General features: G+C 34.8%; 4 protein-coding genes across 4 annotated transcripts; all 4 read left to right on the top strand.

Annotated features, from left to right (window-relative positions):
• Positions 1-2,763: 2,763 nt before the first annotated feature.
• Positions 2,764-7,328, top strand: LOC131009831 (uncharacterized). The gene is made up of 3 exons (XM_057937237.1): positions 2,764-3,681; positions 4,488-6,545; positions 6,633-7,328. Exons 2-3 carry the CDS (start codon positions 4,887-4,889, stop codon positions 7,326-7,328), a joined length of 2,355 nt encoding a protein of 784 aa, XP_057793220.1. The 5' UTR covers positions 2,764-3,681; positions 4,488-4,886.
• Positions 7,329-7,427: 99 nt separating this feature from the next.
• On the top strand, positions 7,428-9,045 carry LOC131009825 (uncharacterized). Its single transcript, XM_057937231.1, has 5 exons — positions 7,428-7,645; positions 7,725-7,854; positions 7,947-8,243; positions 8,323-8,430; positions 8,516-9,045. The coding sequence occupies exons 1-5, from the start codon at positions 7,428-7,430 to the stop codon at positions 8,921-8,923; spliced, it is 1,161 nt and encodes a 386-aa protein (XP_057793214.1). The 3' UTR covers positions 8,924-9,045.
• A 4,348-nt stretch (positions 9,046-13,393) lies between these two features.
• On the top strand, positions 13,394-20,741 carry LOC130992462 (auxin efflux carrier component 6). Its single transcript, XM_057917101.1, has 7 exons — positions 13,394-13,939; positions 14,791-15,308; positions 18,738-18,939; positions 19,554-19,639; positions 19,982-20,139; positions 20,407-20,483; positions 20,580-20,741. Exons 1-7 carry the CDS (start codon positions 13,509-13,511, stop codon positions 20,644-20,646), a joined length of 1,539 nt encoding a protein of 512 aa, XP_057773084.1. The 5' UTR covers positions 13,394-13,508; the 3' UTR covers positions 20,647-20,741.
• A 1,841-nt stretch (positions 20,742-22,582) lies between these two features.
• On the top strand, positions 22,583-25,381 carry LOC130992820 (alcohol dehydrogenase 1). The gene is made up of 10 exons (XM_057917573.1): positions 22,583-22,939; positions 23,382-23,518; positions 23,595-23,641; positions 23,714-24,039; positions 24,137-24,219; positions 24,296-24,371; positions 24,443-24,504; positions 24,580-24,675; positions 24,761-24,922; positions 25,084-25,381. Exons 1-10 carry the CDS (start codon positions 22,903-22,905, stop codon positions 25,204-25,206), a joined length of 1,149 nt encoding a protein of 382 aa, XP_057773556.1. The 5' UTR covers positions 22,583-22,902; the 3' UTR covers positions 25,207-25,381.
• The last annotated feature ends 421 nt before the right edge of the window (positions 25,382-25,802 follow it).

Genomic DNA, 25,802 nt, shown 5'->3' with positions numbered 1-25,802 from the left:
GTGTAGAACTTGAAAGACTATATAATTGACTTGTAAGCATCATCTCGTTCATAGTTTGATAGATTGAAGTGAGTTCTAAGCGTTGGTCTATTAATAAATTTTATCTATAATAATATATATCGAAATTTAATGTATATAAATATAGAAATAAAGTTTTAAATCATTTACAATTGGAAAGAGATCGAAAAAAATAAATATAAATTGAGCATGGTTGAATAAATCAATGAGGAGCCAAAATTTTGATTTAATAGCTCAACTATTAGTAATATATACTAAAAATACTGTATATCGTTCAAAATATTTGCGATAATCTCATTTTTTATGCGATAATCTCATTTTTTTTACCGATAGAAGGCCTTAAATTCTTATATAAATTATAATTTGGATAAAGTAGTTATATAGTACTCCCTCCGTCCCAAATGAAATGTCCTATTTCTTTTCGGCACGGAGATTAAGAAATGTGTATAAAGTAGATAAAGTGGGTTTGTGAAAATTATTTAAATATTAAGTATAGAGAGAGAGTGTATTGCCAAAAAAGGAAACATGACATTTCGTTTGGGACAGCCCAAAAAGAAAAACAGGACATTTCGTTTGGGACGGAGGGAGTACTACTATATGTCAACACAATTATAGTTTAGTATCTAAAAAATTAATATTATATTAAATTACGTTAAAACATTGAGTGTTGTGTAAGTGGAATATATTGAGTGTTGTGTAAGTGGAATAAAGGTCTCACTTTTTTAGGGTATTAATTAAAGGGTTATGTGGAATACACTTGCCAAAAGAGGAAAATGAACGGACTAAAAAAGAAATATGGGTACTCATTTCGCGGACGGATGAAGTATTATGTTAAACTTAGTTTTGATGAGCAAAAAGGAAAGAGTAATAATTTTTTTAGATATTACAGGAATTCCTTTTTTAAGAATTAAAAAAGTTGAAAAATGAACAATCCTCAAGCTTAAATATTGATTCCAATTATGATATGATGAATAAAATATTTAGAATTGAATGCTAAACAAGGGGATGGGATTTTTAAAAAGCAACCCTTTCCCTTTCTAAAGTTGCACAACTTTGTAGACATTAGAAAAGTTTCAACTATCACTAACATTCTTCCTCACCACCACATCAGTTAACTTGACATGTTAGACTTGTACTTTTTTAATTATCTCATTGGATTTGATATATATATGTGATCACTTTAAACTAAATTAAACATGATTTCATACATCTTATTACCTTTATAAATAATCATTTTTAAAAATAGATTAAGTCGATTAGAACAGAATAAGTATAAACTATATTTCATTAGTTTGTGTTAAACCCTAAATTAAACCACCCACTTTTAACATAAAGGTTATCAAAAAGTGGGTATTGCTTCCTCAAAAAAAAAAGAAAAAAAGTGGGTATTTCAAATTTCCACCCTTAGTATTTATTTTTCATTGTCAAGACACTCAAGATGTGTTTGTATTGAGGTATAATGAAGGGATGAGCTTCATTTACCATCTTATACTTCATTTGTTTTGACATAATAAAATATTTGGATATATTCATATAAAATTTCGAGCATCACATTTGTTTTTGAACAATGTATAATTTTTTACCTAAAGGGGGTGTTATAATTTTATACTCCTTCCGTCCTTATAAAAGTATCAATCTCTAAATGACACGAGTTTTAATAAAGTTGTTGAATGTGTTGTGAATGGGGTAAGGCTCTCACTTTATTCTGAGTTGAAAACTTACCAAAAATAAACTGAATACATTTTATGTGGACAAACCACAATGGCAAATTGAATACTCCCTCCGTCCGCGAATTAAAGCCCCATTTGCGTCTAAATATTTGTCCGCGAATTAAAGCCCCATTTGCCTTTTTGTACCATTTTACCCTCCCTCTTTACTTTAAATTACTACCCTTTGCCATTAATTATCCCACCTCATTTTTTACCCCATTTAATTAACTAACTAATCATTCCCCTAATTATCCATGAAACTCTCTCTCTCTCTCTCGTCTTCATTAAACTCTCTCTCTCTCTCGTCTTCATTTTGAGTGTCCGACCGAATTCCATGAAACTCTCTCTCTCTCGTCTTCATTTTGAGTGTCCGGCCGAATTCCCGACCTTCAATCTCTCTGAGTTGGAGTCGACGATGCCGGAATTCGAAGCAGCGGGCTTCGATCTCTCTGAATCGGCGTCGTACCTGGCGGAATCCGAAGCAACGGGCTTCGATCTCTCTGAATCGGACATGTTCCGACCGGAATCCGAAGCGTCAGGCTTCGAAATCTCTGAATTGGAGCCCATCTGTGAAATTCTTTTGTTTACCTTTGGTTTTGGGGATGAGTGACGAGGAGAGGGGAAGGTTGTCAGAGGCCAGAAGTTGGGCTGACGATGCTGCGGCGGCCGGCGCCGCATGGGTAGTGGCAGCCTGTGGCTTTTTCATCGGGTTCTTCCACTACAAGAAAAGCTATCGGACACCGACGGAATTACCGACGGAATTAATTCCGTTACAAAATAACGACCGAATAACGACGGATTAACGACGGAAATACTCTTTCATACATAGCGACGGATTTACCGACGGATTCCCGATGGAAAATTACCGACGGAAATATTTCCGTTGTTATTTCTTTTTTTTAATTTCCGCGATTTTAAAAATTGCAGATAGCGATGGAACATTCCGTTGCTATTTACCGACGGACGATATTCCGTTGCTAATAATTATTTTAAATAATCGAAAATATTTATTTTAAAAATAACAACGGAATTCACGTCCGTTGCTAAATAGAAACGGAATTTTCCGTTTCTATTCCGTTGCTAATAATTATTTTAAATAACCGAAAATATTTATTTTAAACATAACAACGGAATTCACGTCCGTTGCTAAATAGCAACGGAAGTTTCCGTTGCTATTCCGTTGCTAATAATTAATTCAAATAACCGAAAATATTTATTTTAAAAATAACAACGGAATTCAAGTCCGTTGCTAAATAGCAACGGAATTCACGTCCGTTGCTAAATAGTAACGGAATTGTCCGTTGCTATTCCGTTGCTAATAATTAATTCAAATAACCGAAAATATTTATTTTAAAAATAACAACGGAATTCAAGTCCGTTGCTAAATAGCAACGGAATTCACGTCCGTTGCTAAATAGCAACGGAACGTTCCGTTGCTATTCCGTTGCTGAGCCCTAAAAAAAAGGTGAATGAACCGCGCCTCCTCCTTCATTTTTTCAACACCACTTTCACTTCTATTTCTCAAAATTCCCAAATTTCCCCCCTCCGATTCCCCATTTCCGGCGACTCCCGCTGCGTGCTCCCCTCCGGCGACTCGTCCACGCCGCCGTTTCCACCGCGCCCCTGCTCGCCCCGCCTCGCTCCGCCCCGCGCCGCTCTGCGCCCTGCGCTGCTGCCCGCCTCGCTCCGCCCCGCGCCGGTCCGCGCCCTGCGCTGCTGCCCGCCCCGCGCCTCGCCGCTGGTCGCCCCGCCTCGCGCCGCTGCCGCCCTGCGCCGCTGCTCGCCCCGCCCTGCGCCGCTGCCCGTCCCACGCCGCGCTGCTGCTCGCCCCGCCCCTCCCTGGCGCCGTGTCCTCTGCTGCCAGCGCCGGATTCCTCCGCCGCCACCGGTCCTCCTCCTCCGCGGCCACCGGTCCTCTTCCTCCGCTGCCTGCGTCCGTCGGATTCCTCCATAGGTTTGTATTTTTTTTTTAATTTCCATTAATTATTTGCTTATGTTTGGAGCTTTTGAGTGAAGAAAAGGATTAACTATAAGGGACATCAGTGAAGCACTTGAAATTAAGGCACATGATTCCAGCTTTGCATGAGTATATTCCTTAATGGTTTGCGGTTACTGGTCTCTGTTATTTTAAAATGATATATACATTATCGTTGGTAGAGAAATGATCTTTAGACTCTTGTTTGTGGCTATTGGAAGACAGTATGAGAACATATATTGTGTTTCATGTATAAAATATCATACTACTGTGTAGGTTTCCATGACAAATATACACATTAGAAGTGAAATGAGAGAATAACACTAGCCACTATATTACTAATGGGTAAATGTAGAACATATTCTGGAATTTGCAAACAGAATAAGTGATCATGACTGTCGAAACTGATATAACCAAGAAATTAATGACAATAAGAAACAGAAACCCAAAGGCACCTTTCGTAGTTGAGAATCCATAATTAAAATCTTGGATTTATAATTCATTTCATGGCGCCAATGGTAGTTTTCTGAGTCCATTATATTCTTGGCCGTTTGAATCCGCAAAGATTTAACATCTTATCTTGTTATGCTAAAATCATTTTTTAATATCTAACTTGATTCCTCATAATCAGAAGATTTGGATTTAAAATAGAAAAATAAACTTGATTGAATTATAGTATTTTCAAGAAAAATAAACTTGATTGTTAGTTTTATTAAATTATAATTCTATATACTTTGGTTCTTGAATAATTATCAATTCTTTTTTGGATTAATTCTCATTTGTAGTATTTCACTCCACCATTGCTTCTTGAGGAAGAAAAAAAGAAGTCAAGGTGATCGAAAAGAAAAGCTAGTAACAAAACAAGTAAGTTTTCATTACATTATCTTTTGAAATGTTAGTATGGCTCAAATGGTAGCCATTGTGAGATTTTAAAATTTTAGATGAGCATGTATGTAAGTGTATTTATTCTTTTTTTATATATATTTTAGATGAGCATGTATCTAGGTAGTAAATGGAGATTAGGTTGGGGGATGGCTGTGTTCCATCCCATTTTGTTGCTGTGGTGATGGCTTGGAGCCGCGTATGTGCTTTTGTGTTTGATTTATAGATTTTGTGTTCAACATGTGTTATATTAATTATCATACTTAAAAAATCAATAGATTTTAAATTTCTAACATACTTAAATGAACCAAATTGTAGAAATGAGTGAAAATCGTGAGTGGATGTATCGGCGTTTTCTATCTGATGGAGCTTTGAATCCCGATTTTCAAAGAGGTCTTCAAGGTTTCATTGATTACGCTAACAGTAGACGTGATTTAATGGATGGTGAAAAAATTAGGTGTCCGTGTAGGAAATGCGATAATATACGTTTCCATACTAAAAATAATGTTCAGTATCACATTGCAAAGAACGGATTTGTGCGGGATTACCATATTTGGAGGTTTCATGGTGAAATTGAAATGGTCACGACTGAATATCATAATTTTGAAGAAGAAGAGGCTAATGAAGATAATTATCAGAATATGGTTATGGATATTGCTGCATCCCAATATAACATTCAAAACATCGAAGAACCCCCAAATCCGGAAGCCCAATTGTTATATAATATGTTGAAAGCAGCGGATAAAGAGTTGTGGCCCGGTTGCAAAACTCATTCACAATTGTCTCTTGTTGCTCGTGTAATGAGTTTAAAAGCAGAGGGGAATATGTCGGAAAGATGTTTTGATCAGTGGCTTGAGTTGATAAAAGAGATCCTTCCTGATAATAATTTGGCTCCTACTAATTTTTACGACACTAAAAAGTTACTGAGTGGGATGGGGCTACCTGCGCAAAGAATTGATTGTTGTCCAAATAATTGCATGCTTTATTGGGAGGATGATAGGGATTTGGTTCAGTGTAAGTACTGTGGCGAGTCTCGTTACAAAAATAACAATCGAGACTCCAGAAGCAGTGGAAAGACATTAGTAGCAGCAAAGCGAATGTTCTACTTTCCTCTAACGCCACGTTTACAAAGATTATTTGCTTCTAAAGCCACGGCAGCAAACATGCGTTGGCATGCATCATCTATAGATGACGGGGTTATGCGCCATCCTTCAGACTCACCTGCTTGGAAGCATTTGAATGATATATTTCCTGATTTTGCAACAGAGGTGAGGAATGTTAGGTTAGGTTTATCCACAGACGGTTTCCAACCTTTTGGTCAATCGGGCCAGCAATATTCCTCGTGGCCAGTGATTGTTACACCCTACAATCTCCCACCCTGGATGTGTATGAAGGAACAGTTTATGTTCCTTACAATCTTGGTCCCTGGACCACGCAACCCAAAGGAAAAACTAGATGTTTTTTTACAACCATTGATTGCAGAGCTTATACAATTATGGAATGTGGGTGTGCTTACATATGATGTGTCGTTGAAGCAAAATTTCAATATGCGAGCAGCTTTACTATGGACAATTAGCGATTTTCCTGCCTACTCAATGTTATCCGGGTGGAGTACGGCTGGAAGATTAGCTTGTCCACATTGTATGGATGAAACTGAAGCTTTCACTTTATCACATAGTGGTAAGCAATCATGGTTTGACAACCATCGAAAGTTTCTACCAATGAATCATCCTTTCCGAAGGGATAAGAAAAGTTTTATCAAAAATAAGGTGGTTACTGCACAACCACCTCAAGTTCAATCTGGGCAAGAGATATTGGCAAGAGATATTTCACATATGAATTTAACTCACACATTATATGCTTCAAGGTTATTTGTCGAATCATTGCGCATATTGGGGATGTCTGAGGGGGAAATTGATAGTAAGATGGAAACTGAATTTTCGAGATGGTTCGAATCATACGTGAGTTTTATTTGCCAATTTTAGTACTCCATTCCAAATTACTTTCCAACCTTTTTACCTTACTCATCCGTTGTTCCAATATTTTAGGTGGCGAACCCTGTTAATAATGTGACGAATCAGTTCCTTATTAGTCTTTCTAGAGGGCCCTTAACAATGATATCAACATATCCCGGCTACTTTGTTAATGGATTCAAATTTCATACGCTTTTACATGGTACATTTCGAGCCACTATGAATAGTGGAGTGTGCATTAGGGGTGCAGATAATAATTGCGAGCTTGATTATTATGGTCGTTTGGAAGAGGTGTGTGAGCTTGAGTATCAAGGTCTGCCAAAGAAGACAACCACACTATTTAAGTGTGACTGGTTTGATCCGGGACGGAATGGGACATTGGTGCATCCCCAATACAAATTGGTGTCTATAAACCACACCAAAAAGTATGGAAAGTACGAACCTTTTGTGTTAGCAGATCAGGCAATTCAAGTGTACTATTGTACTTATCCAAGTAAAACTCAATCTAAAAAAGATTGGTGGGAGGTGTGTAAGATAAAAGCTAGATCTAAAGTTGAAGTACCAACTGAAGCATCTACTGTGGAGGTCGACCAACCCTTTCAAGATGAATTTATGAGCTCAATACACACAATTACAGATGATGCACCCAACATAGTTCATCCTAGTGGCGACTTGATAGATATGGATGATGAAGAGGAAGAAGAGGAAGATACAGTGATTAGTGAAGAAGAAGATAATGATGATGCCGATGATGATGATGATGACTATTAGAGTTAGTTTATTTGCCTTTATATGAAGATAATTTATTTATGTGATGATAGGGATTTTTGTTTACAATTGTTAATAGTAAATTTTCTTTGGTTTTTGAAGATGGTGGGAGGAGGTTCTAGTGCGAGAGGAGGTTCTAGTGGTAGGGGTGCTGCATCATCCGCAGGACACCCTACATCATCCACAGGATCAGATGGAGGGATTGCTGCATCTGTACGGGATATACAGCTGACTCATTCACCTTCATCTTCGGCATCGGTCCCTACTGAGGCATCAGAGGCTACACAGACTGGACGTACTACACTCATCATCAAATATGGGTATAATTTTTATAGTTATACAATCTTATGAATTAATAAATGATATTTCTGTTCTAATGATTTTGAATATTAATTGTAGGAAATTACATCCCTTGGGGATGGTTCCATCCGTAGTCACTAAGATTTTCAAGCAAGTTCAAAATCCAGAAGGCTACAGTTGGAAACTCACTCCACTTAGTGTTAAGACGGCGTACTTTGAGGAATTCAAGGTATGAATATAATTTAATACAAGTTGTTTAACAATAAACATATACATATTAATTAGTGTTTATAAATGTATTTTATTTTGTTATTTAAATAGAAACATTTCACATGGGATGCGGCGATAGAGTCGGCTGTCTACAAGCTTTGGCATGCTTGTGCTGCGCGGAGGTATAGTGATTTTGTCCATGACATCAAGGAAAGGAGGAGCAAGAGGCCTCCTTTTATTCACGAGGACCACTGGCCTAATTGGAATAAGTACTGGGACTCTGATGAAGTCAAAGCCAAATCAGAGATAGCGAAAAAGTGTAGGATGTCTGAGCCTTTAGGTCCTGGAACTGGTCAAGCGAAGCACAAAGGAGGTTCGAGGTCTATTCTTCAGTATGCTGAAGAAGTGGTACGTTGAAATTGTATTCATATTGCATTTTTCATTGACATTCATATTTAAAATTTTATATTTGTTATGTTTTTAAAAGGGTAAGAGAAAAGGAGTGGAGCCGACTGAATGTTTGTATGATGCTTATGAGATCCTTCATAAGAACAAGGATGGCACTTATACAGACGAGAGGTCTAGACGGATTGGAGTATGTACTAAAGTTTTAATTACTTATTCAATTATTATATTTGTTGCTCAAATTCTTAAGTACTAACTCCTGATGCGTATTGTAGGAAAAAGTGCAGGATATAGTTGTTTCTCAGAGTCAGACTGTGGATGATGATTCTGATCCGCCAGAGATCGATATGAACAAGGTGTACGTGGAGGCTGTTGGTGGACTCGACAAGAAGAAGAGAATGTTTGGAGTTGGTGGACTTGCAGCCAGCTTACGGAGTAGTGAGCAGTCGAGTGGTACATCTCAGTTTCAGGGCCCTCTTGTCGATCCTCAACGATTTATGGACGTGGAGCAGCAATTACAGGATGCATTAGTGGAGATAGCACGTCAAAAGGAGGAGATGAGGCAGAAAGATGAGCAGACCGATGCTCGATTTCAGGCTCAGCAGCGTATGTTCGAGGAGATATTGGCTAGGCTTCCACCTGGACCCACTGGACCCACTCCACCCACTGGACCATCATCTTGATTATGTTGTGTTTTTGTATTTTGAATACTTGAATAATTCTATTATATATTTGTGAACACTTGAATATTTTGTTAAGTTATGACTATTCGAATGCTAATTTAAATTTCATTTGGTGTTTTCGATATTGATGGTTATATAGTTGAAAAGAAGCGTGTAACAGGACGTCGTTAAATTGTATAATGCAAATTAAAAAAAAATTGTATTAAAAATTACCGACGGAATTTAATTCCGTTGTTAATACCCGCACGAAAATTACCGACGGAATTTGATTCCGTTGCTAATACCCGCACGAAAATTACCGACGGAATTTGATTCCGTTGCTAATACCCGTACGAAAATTACCGACGGAATTTGATTCCGTTGCTAATACCCGCACGAAATTTACCGACGGAATTTGATTCCGTTGCTAATCGCGACGGAAAATTCCGTTGCTATTTCCGTCGTTAAGTCTAGGCGACGCCGTCGTCGTCCCCTCGCAGCCGACGGGCATTCCGTTGCTATTTCCGTCGGTAATTTAGCAACGGATTTAATTTCCGTCGGTAAAAATTTTACCGACCATATTTTAAGCGACGTACGCGCGCCGTCGTTAATCCGTCGGTATTAGTTTTTAGCAACGGAATTTTTGACTTTACCGACGGAATTTTCCGTCGGTAATCGGCCAGATTCTTGTAGTGTTCTCTCTTTGCATCGTCTCTATCTTGTTCTTCCTAAATCTACCATTGTTGTGTTACTCCATGGATCATCCCTTTGAAATTGAATCGATTGTGCCGGAAACCCCGACCTCTTATCTCTGTGAATTGGCGCCGTGGTTGATGGCTGAAACCGAGCCGCCGCCTTCCCTTCTCTTTGAATTTAGGGGCTTATAAGTTCTTAAACTGTCAAACACTTTGAATATGAGTTTATAACCTCTTAAAACAACTTATGCACAAGCTGAATGAACTTCGGGATAGCAGCAGGCCACCAACCCTCCTCATTCAAACGCAAAGATAAATAATCCGCCACGCGATTCACTTCTTGATAAATATGGAAAATTTGTACATCCGAATGTTTGAAATGGTTAAGAATCCTCAACAATCAAAATATATTTGTTAAAAAATTTAAAAAGGTTAGGGCTTGATTTGTTAATAAACTTACATTAGAATTGGCATGTAAAAACTGCGAACATTAGGATGGTAGCAACAATAGATCCACAAAAGTAACTTTAACAACGATACATCAGCCCAAGCCCACATTAAAAATTTAAACTTATAAACTTATCAACTTTTATAAATCTGTCTCTGCAGCAATATACCTATACAAGCAACTCCATTATCAATATTTAATTTAACCAGTTTTAACAGAAGATCCCTGGAGTTTTACCTTTAAATTCTTGAAAATGTGGGAAGAGGGGAGAGTGTTTGAACATTGCTCCTAAATTCAGCCGTCATCTTCCTTTTTTTTTTTTTGGCCAACTCACCGTGGTACAATGGTTAGAAGATGTTAAATCAACTTTTTGTATGAAAAAATTACTATTGCTACCTACCTTTGAGTATTAAATGGTATTTACCAATTAATACCATTTTGATTGGACTCCATAAATACACATGTCCACCCTTTAGCTTCACACACCTCTTTTTTTTTTTTTTTCTTCTGGAGGAAAATTAAATCTCAAAGCCACCGGACAGTACAGTATACATTAAATAAATCGTTTTTTGCATAGTAATTTACCATCTATATAAACATACGTGTTTTTTTATTCATTTTTGCATAGTACATTTTATGAGGACAAAGGGAAATAAGTATATTATTATTCAAAATAAATCTATATAATATAAAAATTGAAACTTTTTTTCCTCCATATTTTCGTTTATTTTTTTTCTCTCTCTCTTCTTCCATCAGTTTTTCTATTACTATTTTTTTCTCTTTCTCATGCCAATTTTCTCTGTCTTCTCTCTTTTTTTTTAATTTTTTTTAGCATCATCAAATTTAATTAATGAAAAAAATATTCAATATACATGCATCTTAAATTTAAGTTAGAGACAACATCGTTAATATGGTGTAAATATCATCAAAAATGAATTTAAAATAAATAAATTATGAAAATTTTAAATTTTAAAATATTTTTATTTTCTCTCTCTTCATTACTTCTTATTTATGTTTGTGTATGGAAATATTTATTTATTTATTAAAATATACTGTTTGAAATTTATTTATATTTAAATTTTGTTTAATATATATATATATATTATTTAGGGTAAATATCATTTTAAACATCAAACTATTTTTACACTGTCAATTATATCCTGAACTATCGCAAATATTTTTTTAAACCTTGAAGTATCAATTTTCTATCAATTGTATCATTCGTCTGTTTCTATGGCTCCGAAAATTTAATGTGGAGAACAAAGGTAATAGAGCTGACCATTGGAGAGACGACGACGCAGGACACGGGGCGTCTAGCAGTGACTCATCCGAGAGTGCTCGAGCAACACCGGTTTGCTTCGAGGAATACGTGCAAAGAGATGCAATTCTTCGAGATAGACAGATGCATGCTCAGCTCCAACGTGATTTGAAGGAGCACGTTTGGGCACGTTCCGGACCTCTAGATCCGGAATAGTTAATTTAGGATGTCTTTAGATTTTTAAGATTTATGTAATTTTTTATGTAATCTTTAGGATTTTTAAAATTAAATGAAGTTTAATTTGAAGTCAATTGTGTTATTTAAATTTCTGCAATTAAAATTAAATGAAAAATATAATAATCAAAACTAAAAAGATCAGGTCAGCTATCATATCATCCCACTGAAGTCTCACTGGCCTAATGTGGTCTCTCCTCTATCAGGTCAGCTATCAGGTCAACTCCACTGCTGATGCTCTAATAAAAGTGAAAAATAAGGGCGGGGGGAGGGAATTAAAAGGTAAAAGAAATATGAATTTGATAACAATGATCGGGGATAGAATTCGAGTATATAACATTCAGACCTCATTTTGCACGCCTTAAAAGCTTTTCATCATATATAACATTGAACAAACGTTCGAGTGCACGAATAAATGATGGCGCAATAAAATTCGGCCATGTTCTAGGATCAAATATTTAAGTTTCAATTGTTTAATTTATTTTTTTAATGCATTTTTATGTAATAGGATTCAACCAAAAAAGGATGTTATATCTACCCATGAACTATACTATATTCTCTGACTTTGATAGTATATCATTTCGAGATTAAAATAACAGAAAATAACTTTTATGTACTAAATTTGTTACCTGTTCTTTTATTGAAAGCATATTCTATATTAATATTGGAGAGTGTTGTTGCTACTTGATTTATTTGCTAAAGTCAATAATTGACTTAATATCGACTCATATAGTGACTCAATTATCAAGTCACCCCTCATTCTGAATTTGGATATTTTATAATGACTTAGTACGAATCATAAGTTGCGCTGCTATATATAATTATGTAATTTTGCTGTTATGATACAAAATATATCATAAATTACTTGACTTTAACTAGCTAATCACTAAAACTTTATGAGTTTAAAAATTAATTAAATTAAACCAGCTAATCCAAAAAAATACAAATTCTTCCGACTTTTGTTAGTACTGTTGAATAGCACTAATTTTAATAAAAATTAATTATGTATTCGATGAGTAAATTAAGAATGCATCCCACAAAAAGTATGATTGTAAAGTTAGATAATAGCTAGTAGAATTGTTTCCAAAAATATGTTAGGACTATGTTTTAGGGACGGACCAAAATAAAAAGATCGAAATGAAAATGTTAATGAAGACGGAGGGAGTATTATTTTGTAATTCGTGACGTTGTATTTTTTTTTAGTTGGTGAAATTCATGATGTTATAATTTATCTAAAAGGAACTCTATATATTATATACACTAAAACATATGTATACTCATTCGCATCCAATATTGTAATAGTTATCAATAATGCTATTTGGACATAATACGTCTTGATATAAAATGATTAAATATATATAAAAATATTAACTTATTAAAAATTTGGTTCAAAATTATTAAAATAATTAGTTAGTTAACTTTTACTATCTATTTGGAGTATTATTTTTTAAATTAGTAGTATTATTTTTTATGTACAAAAATATAAAAAGTAAAAAAAAATATTTTTAGGTATAATGTGGACAAAATAATAAAACTAATTAAATCCTCTTTTATTTTGAATCTATATGTTTAAATAAATCTATATATATATATATATATATATATATATGTATATATATATATGTATTTGACTATTTTATATCTGGATACATTATGTTCAAATAACAGTACTGCTCAATAGTTATACATACCGCACCAATAATCGAATAATTATTTCATTGGAACCGTGTCGCAATAAAATGAATATTTTAAAGTTTCTATAAGACATGAGTTTATTCAATACACATTAATTAAAAATAACGGCAAATTCTCATCAATTTATCCTAGATATTAAATCCCCCAAACCCCACAAACTCACTCAATCACTAGAAAACACCTATATAACACCCCCTCTCAATTCACACTAAAGAAAATCTCCATTGCAGTAGGGCACATCACACAACCACTCCTCCACTCCACATCAAGAGCGAGATGATAAGCGGCGGCGACTTATACAACGTGATGTGCGCGATGGTGCCGCTCTACTTCGCAATGCTGGTGGCGTACGCGTCGGTGAGGTGGTGGAAGATCTTCACGGCGGAGCAGTGCTCCGGGGTGAACCGGTTCGTGGCGGTGTTCGCGGTGCCGGTGCTGTCGTTCCACTTCATCGCCCACAACAACCCTTACCAAATGGACACCAAGTTCATATTGGCCGACACCCTCTCCAAAGCCCTCGTCCTCGCCTCGCTCTCCGCCTGGTGCTGCTTCTGCCGCCGCGGCCGCCTCGACTGGCTCATCACGCTCTTCTCCGTCTCCACCCTGCCCAACACCTTGGTCATGGGCATCCCTTTGCTTAGAGCTATGTATGGAGACTTCACGCAGACCCTCATGGTCCAGCTCGTCGTCCTCCAATGCATCATCTGGTACGTACCACTAATTAACGCATAACATTCAAGTCAAACAAATACGAATATTAGCTACCAAACCCTACGTCACTAATATAAACTTTTTTTGTAGTGCGAATATTTGAAGCATACTAATGTGTTTAAGCCTATTCATGTATAGGGGTCAAATTAAGTGATAATATGTAATGTCGCTAAATATATTGAGATAAAAAAAAAAAGGTATAATGGCTATAGAGAGCTTGTAATTCGAAGTTTGGTAAGTTTAAGAGTACTGTTGTTGTTAATAAATAAAAATGTTAGTACGAAAGTGAGTAAAGTTTTCGGTTGAAAGCAAGGTGCAAAAGATGGGGAACATAAGTCAAACATATGGGGGGCAGGCATAAAGTGAAATTATTTTTTAGCCATACATATAATTTTGAATATGCAGGAATGCGATTGTTCATTTCTATGGCCTTTTCTTTGACCACTCTCCACTACGTTCCTTACACTGTCGCTTTCGCCTTTGGATTCCTCAAACTTTAGAAAATCTTGCCCAATTTTGTTTTTCTTTAATCATCATTTGTTTGATTTCAAAATCTATTGTAATGTCGTTGTCTGTCACACGTTCATTGATAAAATGAGATGTCGATCGATGATCAACTGATTAAAAAAGCCAACTAAATGTTCCCAAAAAAACTAATTTAATTATAAAATCTTATAGGAGTATAACTAAAATTATATAGGAATTGAATAAAATATAAAAAAACTACATCTTGTGCAATATTTATTTTTTATATAAAATTGACATTAAGTGAAACTCACTAATCCTCTATGAATATTTTACGTCAAATTTTCATATTTTTTTCTAAACTCTCAAATCTCTTTTTTAGGTACACTCTACTGCTCTTCCTCTTCGAGTATAGGGCAGCCAAGATATTAATCCAAACCCAATTTCCCGGTGAGACGGCGGCAGCCATAACTAAATTCCAAATCGACAATGACGTCATATCCCTCGACGGACGGGACCCGCTTTGCACCGACTCGGAGATCGACGACAATGGCCGCATTCACGTCCGGATCCGACGGTCCACGTCATCCGCCGCCCCTTCCTCCTCCATGGGCCTCACGCCTAGGGCATCCAACCTCTCCAACGCCGAAATCTTCTCCATCAACACGCCCCACGAGTTCGGGTTCGGGCTCCGGCCCGTCAGCCCGCGGCTGTCGGGCTACGCCTCGTCGGACGCCTATTCGCTGCAGCCGACTCCGAGAGCCTCCAATTTCAACGAGTTCGACATCTCTGCCATCAGCCCACCACCGCCGGGGAAGGTCTTCCGCCAGCCGTCTCCGACGGTGAAGATGGTCTGGGAGTCGCCGACGGAGGGGAATGAATTCAGCGCTGATGTTTGCGGTACGTAAAATGTTACCGTTTTGCATGCAATTCCCATTAATCATATTCTTCATGATTTATATTATATCCAGCACTAAATTAAATTAAGAAAATACGTCACAATTATAGTATTAAATATTATAAGTGATTCTTTTTTTTAAAGGCCTATAATTTTGTATTTTATACATTTTTATAGTAGGGTGAAAATTATATGTACACATTTTAATTTAAAGATAAAATGTAAAAAATACCACATTTTATAAAATATATAAATTATACTATATTCACTACAAGAAAAAAATTCGCCATATATAGTGGTCACTCCGCAATAGTCAAGTATATCGAGCATTAGTGTATTTTTTAAAAATGCTCTACTGCATTAATATATTTTTACTGATGCCCGATCCGCAATAATCAAGTATGTCAAGCATTAGTGTATTTTTTTAAAATGCTCGACTTGCATTCATCGAACATATCGAACGTTAGCACATTTACCACCACTAACGCTCGACGACTCACATTTCATTGAGTTTGTGATTTGAATAATATAGAACAATAAAATGAAATTTCGAATCTATTAAACAAGAACACTTTGTCATTTCACACTAAAATGAGTGATTTTATAATGAGTATTTCTTATCTTTTTTTTAATTGAATAAATTTTTCATTATCTCTTCTGTAGTATAGAGCACTGTATATAGTGACATGAAATGAAGCTGATCATTCAGGCTTAAAACGGTGAAGTCGGTGATTCAATTATTAAAAGTTATAAATAATTTTTGGCTAATATATTTTCAATGTATACTTATAAATAATAATGAGATTAAAAAAAAATTGAATTAGGGGAACAGGAACAGTTGGGTATATGTGCATGCAGAGAGGCGTAGCTGTCAATTGTCATGGACGCACGTACATTTTTGTCACAAGATTCTGTTTTCATTCTGTCAAATACTTTCCTTTGTCTAACCAGACACGAATTGACTTGACCACTTTCATGCCTCATTTTTTTTTCCTATACAAACATCTAATTTTGTTAATAAGATTTTTTTTTATAAAAAAATGAAGCAGGAGAAATACGTACATATTTTTTTTGAGAGGGAGAATTACATATTAATATAATAATTCATAAACTAAAAAAGGAAGGATATAATAGTAATAGATATAAAAAATAAATACGATGTATATTATACTATTGCTCTTAAACTGAAGATACTATAATAATAATATACTAATAGGGAAACCAAAATTTGCAAATAATCCTCTTTTTATTATAGATTTGTGGACTATTTATTAGCAAAAGTTTTGAGCTTGATTTTTATTAGGAATTATTATAATTGTATAGATCTCGAACTTTTACTTGAATTAAGATAGATTTTTATGTCACATGCATTGCCAATATAATTATGCATAACGGAAACCGACTTTGTCACTTTAATATACTCCGCATAGAGAGAGAGAGAGAGTAGGACTATACAATTTTTACAAATTAAATTAATTTAGTTTAGAACTTTTGATTATAACTCATGAGATATATTTGAGTTCACTAACATTTTTTATATATGTTCGACTATTCATAGCACACTTAATTATAAGTCGCGGTTGCAATTGATATCTAAAAAAAGAAAGAAAAGAAAAAAAGATAGATTTGCACAATTTTGAAAAAAAAAATACAACAATTTAAAATAAATGATTAACCTATTGTACGAAGTTTCGTGAAAGAATGGATGGTTAATTAACGTACAATATTATATGTGGGGCTCATCTTAATTAGTGTGGTCTCTAAAATTAGTTGAACTTCAATGAAGTTCGCTTGTAACTGAAGCAAAACCTATAAACTTTTGGTGTTACAATGCTCTCGGATTATGATAATTATAAAGGTTCTTTACTTTTAATTTCATACTAATTGCATACTATGTTCCTGTTTCATTTATTGATCTTTTCATAAAGTTACTATTAATGTTCCCCCTTTCCCAAAAAGTGCCTGCGTTCATTAATTTCTCATATTTTGTGCCGAGACACATAGTTTTGGTCACGTGAAAGAGTAAACTTGGCTGGACCAATATTCAAATAATTCAAGTAAAAATAGTTTTAGAGTTAAAATCGTTTTTCTTTATAAAATATTAAATAAGATAAGAAAAGAATATAAACTTTGGGTTGGGGGTGCTGGACCTCCCAGAGATATGTTTTATGGTTATAAATTTTTGGGATTTCTTAGCACAAATATTTTCAGTTAACAAGGGAGAAAGAAAAATACTCCATATATATATATAGAGTTAATGGGCTCAATTAGCACTTCTTGGATAAGAAAAGGAAAAAATGTCCACCCAAATAAAAATATGGAAAAACTAGCCTTTTTTAATGTAAATGTACAATTATACCCTTAATACTGTTACACACTTTTTCGGAAAAGTGTGTAATAACGTAAAAGTGTGTAATTGCAAAAAAGTGTGTAACAGTGTAAAATACACTGTTACACACTTTTTCAAAAATCGTGTAATAGTGTATTTTACAATGTTACACACTTTTTCTCAAAAATGTGTAATTACGTAAAAGTGTGTGATTGCGAAAAAGTGTGTAACAGTGTATTTTACACTGTTACACACTTTTTCGCTTATAAAATGTGTGTAATAGAGTATTTTATACTGTTACACACTAAAAGGGTATTTCAGTCAAAAATGCTATTATTTCCATATTTTTATTTGTATGGCTAGAATTTACTATAACTAAAAGGTTTTGGCTAGAGTAGGGTGTTGCCTATATATATATATATTTTTTCTTCTTAGCTTTGTTTCTTTATATACTCCATGTACTTATTTCTTACGTGGGGTTAGTCCGTTGGTGGTTGGATTTTGGGATCAAAAAATGATGTTGAAAAACTTTTATTAATGGATTACATTATTACAAAAAAGCACGTGTGTTATAATTGGGATTTGATATGTGGGATTTCAATGATTTCCCCATTTGAATTATGTAGTAAAGACATTTTGATGATCTTCCCACTATACATGTTTCTCGCTCTTTGTCAATTCTAGTGCTTATTGCGCCATTCCCATATTTTCATTTTTCTTTCTTTTCATTTACCTCGAATGATTTGAATTCTTTTTTACCATATAAAATTAATATATATTGGACAAAAAGTTAGTATTACATTATAAAAAATGATTATATGATTGTATGATAATTTTTTCGATACAAGATAGTACATGAGAGCAAGACCGTATTTAAGTGTATCTATTAAACAAAAACTAATTATAATACAAAAAGGGATTCATAAAATTCCTTTGTGGATTTAATGTTTCCTAGCATAACTGTCTATATAAATGTGTGATTATGATTTACCATTCTTTAGATAGAATTGATTATATGTTATAATTAAAAATTCGTAATTAGTTTAATTAAAGACTAATTAAATTTCGTAAGCTAATATAAACTGGGTTGATATTAATGCAGAAAAAGATCTTAGCTTCAGAGACTGCGGAAAGATTGAAGTGCAGGAGGGAGCAGGAATATACGGTGCAACAACCAATCAAGAGATGCCACGTGCTCTGGTTATGCTAAGACTAATTTTGACTATGGTTGGAAGGAAGCTTTCTCGTAATCCAAATACTTATTCAAGTGTTTTAGGCCTTTTGTGGTCTCTAATATCTTTCAAGTAAGTCTTCACTATATTATTACTTTTATAAAAACATACATATACGTATGCAATGTATGTATGTATTTTTATACATACATAAAACAGATGAAGAATGTTCATTTATTAAAAGATAATACTCACTATGTTCATCAAATATCTTCCTATTGAGTTTTACGCATTTTTATAAAAATTTAGTTATGTATTTTAGTAAGTGTAGAAGAGAGCTAATTTAAAAAAAATGATGTTAGTTAATAAAAAAATGGTGAATCCACTAATATCAATATTTTTAATATGTGAAATTTTAAGAGTGATAGTAAATTAATATCCCAATAACTGAATAAAGAGTAGGAAATATTTTTGGGAACGAATTAAAAAAAAATAGAAAAATGTTCCATGAATGGAGAGAGTATCATCTCGTATTTCATTTCATCAATGGAGAATATGTCATGTGTGCATGCATGTACACTAAACAATCAAAATACAATGGAATGTATATTTAAATGAAAGGCACATTCCACACACCAGGTTGCACCAATGCATTTATTTTAAATAAATTCTAATTGTAATTGCAAAAATATAAATTTTGCTGTAAATGAATTAACTAGATGTTATTGTGTGATCAAAAAATACAGATGGAATATAGGGATGCCAAGTTTGGTGAAATACTCAATCAAACTCATTTCTGATGCAGGGCTTGGGATGGCCATGTTCAGCTTAGGTAATGTCTCTCTCTCTTCCTCTTTTTTTTTTTTTTTTTTTTTTTATTCCTGTCTATTACTTGGTCAATTAAGCACAACCTATCTAAATTATGTTGCCAAAATAGACTAAAAATCTAAATTTGTCGCTAAATGTTTTAGCGATAAAAAATTTAGATTCAAAATGCATCCGTCATTTATCCGTCGCTAATAAATATTAGCAACAAAATTCTTGAAATTTGATTGCTAATGTTTAAGTAGTGATCGTTTATAATAAGATCACACATTATCTTTAATCACGCCTATAAAGGTGCGATGGATAAAGATTTATATATAATAAAATGTACAAGAAATTGTTACTTCAGGATTGTTCATGGCACTTCAGCCTCGGATAATAGCATGTGGCACAAAATTGGCTGCGATATCTATGGCCATCCGTTTCATCGCCGGCCCGGCGGTGATGTCCGCCGCCTCCGTCGTCGTCGGGCTCAGGGGCGTGCATCTTCATGCTGCCATGGTTCAGGTACGTTTTACCTAATACATAAAGTTGTGCACGATTTTAATCTATTTATTATGTCCCATTCTTCGTATTTTGATAACGAAATTAATTTGTTTTGTTACTCGTCTTGATTTAGAAATCATCTGCTCTTTTAATCGATGTAAAGATAGTACTCCTATTTTTTGATTATCAACTAGATAAATTGCTAGATATGCTAGATGTTGAGAAGACTATAATGATATTTAATTTTTTTGGACTGATTTTATTTTATTTTTTTCTCACCAAATATAGGCAGCTCTGCCGCAGGGAATTGTCCCATTTGTATTTGCACGAGAATATGGATTACACCCAGACATACTAAGTACTGGGTAAACTCTCATTTAATATACTTATATCATAATTAGTCAAAATTACTTAAAGTTCTCGTGAAAAAATAATTTATAACAATTATACTATTTTTGCAGGGTCATTTTTGGAATGTTGGTCTCTTTGCCAGTTACTCTTCTATATTATATACTGCTGGGCTTGTGAAGAGAAACACATGGTTTAATTATCTTTTTTCATCTAACTATGTATGAACTTCATCTAACTCTCAATCTCATAAATGATGTTCAGTTTATACATTATGTGTGCAATTTAATATTTCTTTTGGAAAAAAAAAAAATCAAACCTAACCCTAGTTATGTGCATTTTATAAGCTCCTTATGTATATAATTAATTTTTTTATATATACATGCATCAATATTCTTTTTATATTAATGCTTTTAATTTAATAATATTAATATTTCTTGTTATGATAATCGTAGATCATGTAAAGATCAATACTTCATACTTATTTTTAGTTAACATATGAAAAAAACTGACCCTCTCCTATAAATGTATATATTAAAAGGTATCAATATATTACTCCATTCGTCCACAAAAATTATGCCACAATTTTCTTTTTTGTTCGTACACAAAAAATATGCCACATCCATATTTGATGATAGGGTTTACACAACTCATCTCTCATCAATCGACCAAAAGATACAATTAAAAGAGGATCATATCCACAATCCACTGACAATAATATCCAATACTATTCATTAATTTTTTAAAATACGTGTCAAAAATAAGTGACTTAAGACGAGGAAGTATAAGAAAGCCATAATTAATTCCATGTTTCTTAGGAGGAAAAAATAGTTCAATCATACAAATATTTTCCCTCTTTCTTCAAGTAATACACACACTGACGCACACAAAAAATCTTCGAATACTTACAGTAAAAATGCCAATTTGAGTTAATTCAAATATAATATGAATAGAGAATGCTTTCAAAATAACTATTATGAAAAAAGAAACATAATATTTGGCCACTAATTGAAAAAATATTAAAATTGACCATTTATTACGTGTAAAGATTGTTTTGCACTTAATTAAGGTGGATCAGATTCGAGCCGAATTCAAGTTTGTGCGCGGGTTAGGCACATATGGCACACTATTAGTGCCATATGTGCCAACTGAAAAAAAAAAATCATGTATGGCCATAAGTATCATTCGTGCAACACTACATAAGAGAGTATATGTCACTAATATGGCCATAAGTACCATTCGTGCAACACTACATAAAAGAGTATATGGCACTAATGGCACTAATATGATCATAAGTACCATTCGTGCAGCACATTAAATGGAGAATTTAAACCTTAAACTCTAAATATGGAATCTAACTCTAAATGGATAATCTAAACTCTACGGGGAAGTGTTCAAAATGATCATATAATTGTATTCGTCTAAATAATATCAGCACACGGGTGTATGACACTAATGACATTTGACCATAAGTATCATTCGTATGACACTAATATGGCTATAAGTATCATTCGTGCAACACTTATATGACACTAATAACACTAATAATGTCATGTGTGCCTAACCTGCGCCCAAACCTAAATCCGACTCGAATCTGATTCGCCTTAATTAAGGGCAATCCTAAAACGTAAAAAATTGTCAGATTTTGTGTTTTTTCAATTAGTGGTCAAATATTGTGTTTCCTTCTTCAAATGGCCATGCGAGTATATTACTCCCTCCGTCCACTAATTCAAGGCCTAGGAGAAGAAACACGGATTTTAAGAAAAAATGTATTTTTATTAGTTGAGTGGAGAAATTAATGGACCCACATTTTAATAAAGTCAAAGCAAAAAGGCATAAATTGGGTGGAGAAAGTGTACTTTTGTGATTAAAATATGAATAAATACTTACTAAACATAGATAGGCTTTGAATTGATGGACGGATCAAAAAGGCAAATAGGTCTTTAATTAGCGGACGGAGGGAGTATTTCATATGAATACGTGTCTAAAAAAAATATACTATGTTAAGCTATTTCATTGGCGGACGGAGGGAGTATTTCATTGGATTGAATATTATCTTAACGAACACGAATTCACCTATTTATGTTAAGCTTTTTCATCAAGCAAAATAACGATTTTTGAAACAGAGAAATCCGACTACAAAAATAGAAACCGAAGAAATTGGAAGCTGAGCTAGCATCATTTGATTTGTGTCCAAAAATGAGATTGATTGTGTCTCTTCCAATTTCCAAATTTCATTTCTTGACGCACACGTAGCGCTCAAATCACACTGATTTTCTCCTATTTTTATTAACTGTGATGCAAGGGATTGCTTCCACGTACCACCTCTATGGCGCCTATATATATACTCGTATATATCCGCACCGATCGACAAGTGCAAAAAAATCAAAACTTATTTTGGAGCTGTAGACGTTAATCAGTGAAGGAATTTAAGAAATGTCTGGAACAAATGGCCAAGTTATTCGCTGCAAAGGTGATTTGTTTATTACAATTTTGACGTGTTGCGCAGCTTAATATTTTGTTTCTACAACAATTTTGATATGGAATTTTCTGGTTATTGCTCGAATAATGATCTGATTTTGTTGTCTATGTGTGATTTTGTTGTCTCTGTGATTTTGAAGTTTTTCTGAATTTGTTGTTTGAATTTTAATTTTTGTAAAATCATAGATTAAAATACATAGATGGTTCCTCAAAAAAAAATACATAGATGGTGATATTTTGCCTGATTAAAGTTGCTAATGCAGTCATTAGCAATAAATTCCGTTAACTATGCATTTTTTGAGCTAATATATTTAGTAATATATTGACAATGTTTTCTATTATCAGGGGATACGTGAGTAGGATTTATCGATGTGATTTAATTTGAATTGATTAGGGACTTAGGGTGTTACTAATAGTGTGAATTTGTTTGATAGCCGCGGTGGCATGGGAGGCAGGGAAGCCTTTGGTGATTGAGGAAGTCGAGGTGGCGCCGCCGCAGAAAATGGAAGTCCGTGTTAAGATTCTGTTCACCTCCCTTTGCCACACTGATGTCTATTTCTGGGAGGCCAAGGTATATATATATACATGGTTAATCTTACATTCAATTTTAAGTAAATTTGGTTTGATCTTGTCGTGAAATTGTGTAGGGACAAACACCTCTGTTTCCTCGCATCTTTGGCCACGAAGCAGGAGGGTATACGATCATGTCAAGAATTTGTACATTTTCGTGATGGTGGTGATGTTTTAACTTGTTTGTTGTATATAGAGTTGTGGAGAGTGTAGGTGAAGGTGTGAGCGAGCTCGCCCCAGGAGACCACGTGCTCCCCGTGTTCACGGGCGAGTGCAAGGAGTGCCGCCACTGCAAATCAGCTGAGAGCAACATGTGTGACCTCCTCCGGATCAACACGGATAGGGGGGTGATGATCGGGGATGGGAAGGCGAGGTTCTCCAAAGATGGGAAGCCAATATACCACTTTGTTGGAACCTCGACCTTTAGTGAGTACACAGTGGTCCACGTTGGCTGCCTCGCCAAGATCAATCCGGCCGCCCCAATGGATAAAGTCTGTGTTCTCAGCTGTGGCATTTCCACAGGTCTCGTAATGTAGATGATGTAGATTGAGAAAATGTGTTGTGTTTTCGATTATTTGGTTTGTTGATATTGATTGAGTTGTGGATTTGGGGAATGTAGGACTTGGGGCGGCTCTGAATGTTGCCAAACCAACGAAAGGGTCGACCGTTGCTGTGTTTGGGTTGGGGGCTGTTGGCCTTGCTGTGAGTATCAAGAATTTCCACATTTTCGCGCGCCTTTGTTTAGTTTTCGAACGTGTTATTGTGTGTCAATTTTCAGGCTGCTGAAGGGGCTCGGATAGCTGGCGCTGCAAGGATCATTGGTGTTGATCTAAACACAAATCGCTTTGATGAAGGTTCATCATAACCAATCTTCCAAGCATGTCCTGTTTAATATCGAATTAACTATTGCCTTTGTTCTCCACAGCAAAGAAATTCGGTGTTACCGAATTTGTGAATCCTAAGGATCATGACAAGCCTATACAAGAGGTTTTATATATAATTGGTTTCTTTTTATATGGTAATATCAATATATAATAAGAACTATAAATGCTGGATTATCAGGTCCTAGTTGGGATGACTGATGGTGGAGTCGACCGTAGCATCGAGTGCACAGGGAATGTTAACGCGATGATATCTGCATTCGAATGTGTTCATGATGTAACTCTCTCTCCTATTCTGTTTTTCTAGTGGTACTGTGGTGAATGCTCTGTAGTATCGTTAAATATGTCATGGTCGTTGGCAGGGTTGGGGCGTGGCCGTGCTCGTTGGGGTTCCTAACAAGGACGACGCATTCAAAACGCATCCCCTCAATTTGCTGAATGAGAGAACTCTCAAGGGAACCTTTTTTGGCAATTACAAGCCCCGGACAGATATTCCAGTTGTTGTTGAACAGTATATGAAGAAGGTAGAACCTTAACTAATTCGAAATCGAAATTTAATTATGATACGAATTTAGAGTCGGATTGAACTAGTTTGGGTTTATTTATTTTGTTATAAATAGCCTGTCATTGTAATTGCAAAAAGTTCATGGTTACATCCTCGAGTTGGATTTGTGTGGCATTGCAGGAGATGGACCTGCAGCTGGAGAAGTTCATCACGCACCGTGTTCCCTTCTCGGAGATCAACAAGGCGTTCGACTACATGCTGCGGGGCGAGTCCATCCGATGCATCATCACCATGGGGAATTGATGTTGTAGAGTCGACCTATCTACATTTTCAAGACTAGTAGAATCGTATGTGTGTTGGAAGAGATGGATAAATAAAATGTGTTGGTTGCAGTAGTTCTTTATGAATTAAGTACCTTTAGTTTTTCAACAATGTAAATTTTAAAGCTTGATTACTTGTCTATTTAGATTTTCTAAGGTTTAAAGAGTCTAAATGTCTTTATGCATGTGTGGTATAACTATAATACACATGAGATTTTGGTGTTTTCCACAACAAGACATTTAGTCTCCTAAATCTTTCGACATGGGAAGAATCTCTATTCGAATAGAAACACAATTAAATGTTTATAAATCAAAATATCCAAAGAATATAGGCTTAGGGTAAAATACTTATAAATCAAAATGAATGTAGCCATTGGCTTAGAGTAAAATTCGTAAAACGATCTGATAGAAGTTTTCTTTTTTGTTAAAAAAAAAAAAGAAATATTTTAAAAGACTCATGAATTATTGAAAAAAAGTATCTTAACGTTTCCAACTATCTAAGTTGATTCAGATTTCAAACATTAAAGCATTCTGCTATGCTTCTTGTATTTTTTACAAAGATCAACTATTAGATGTTTG

Source organism: Salvia miltiorrhiza, chromosome 1 (assembly GCF_028751815.1).
Source record: "Salvia miltiorrhiza cultivar Shanhuang (shh) chromosome 1, IMPLAD_Smil_shh, whole genome shotgun sequence".
Lineage (NCBI taxonomy): Eukaryota > Viridiplantae > Streptophyta > Magnoliopsida > Lamiales > Lamiaceae > Salvia > Salvia miltiorrhiza.
Note: the sequence above shows the minus strand (reverse complement) of the source record. Positions and strands in the feature narration are given on the sequence as shown.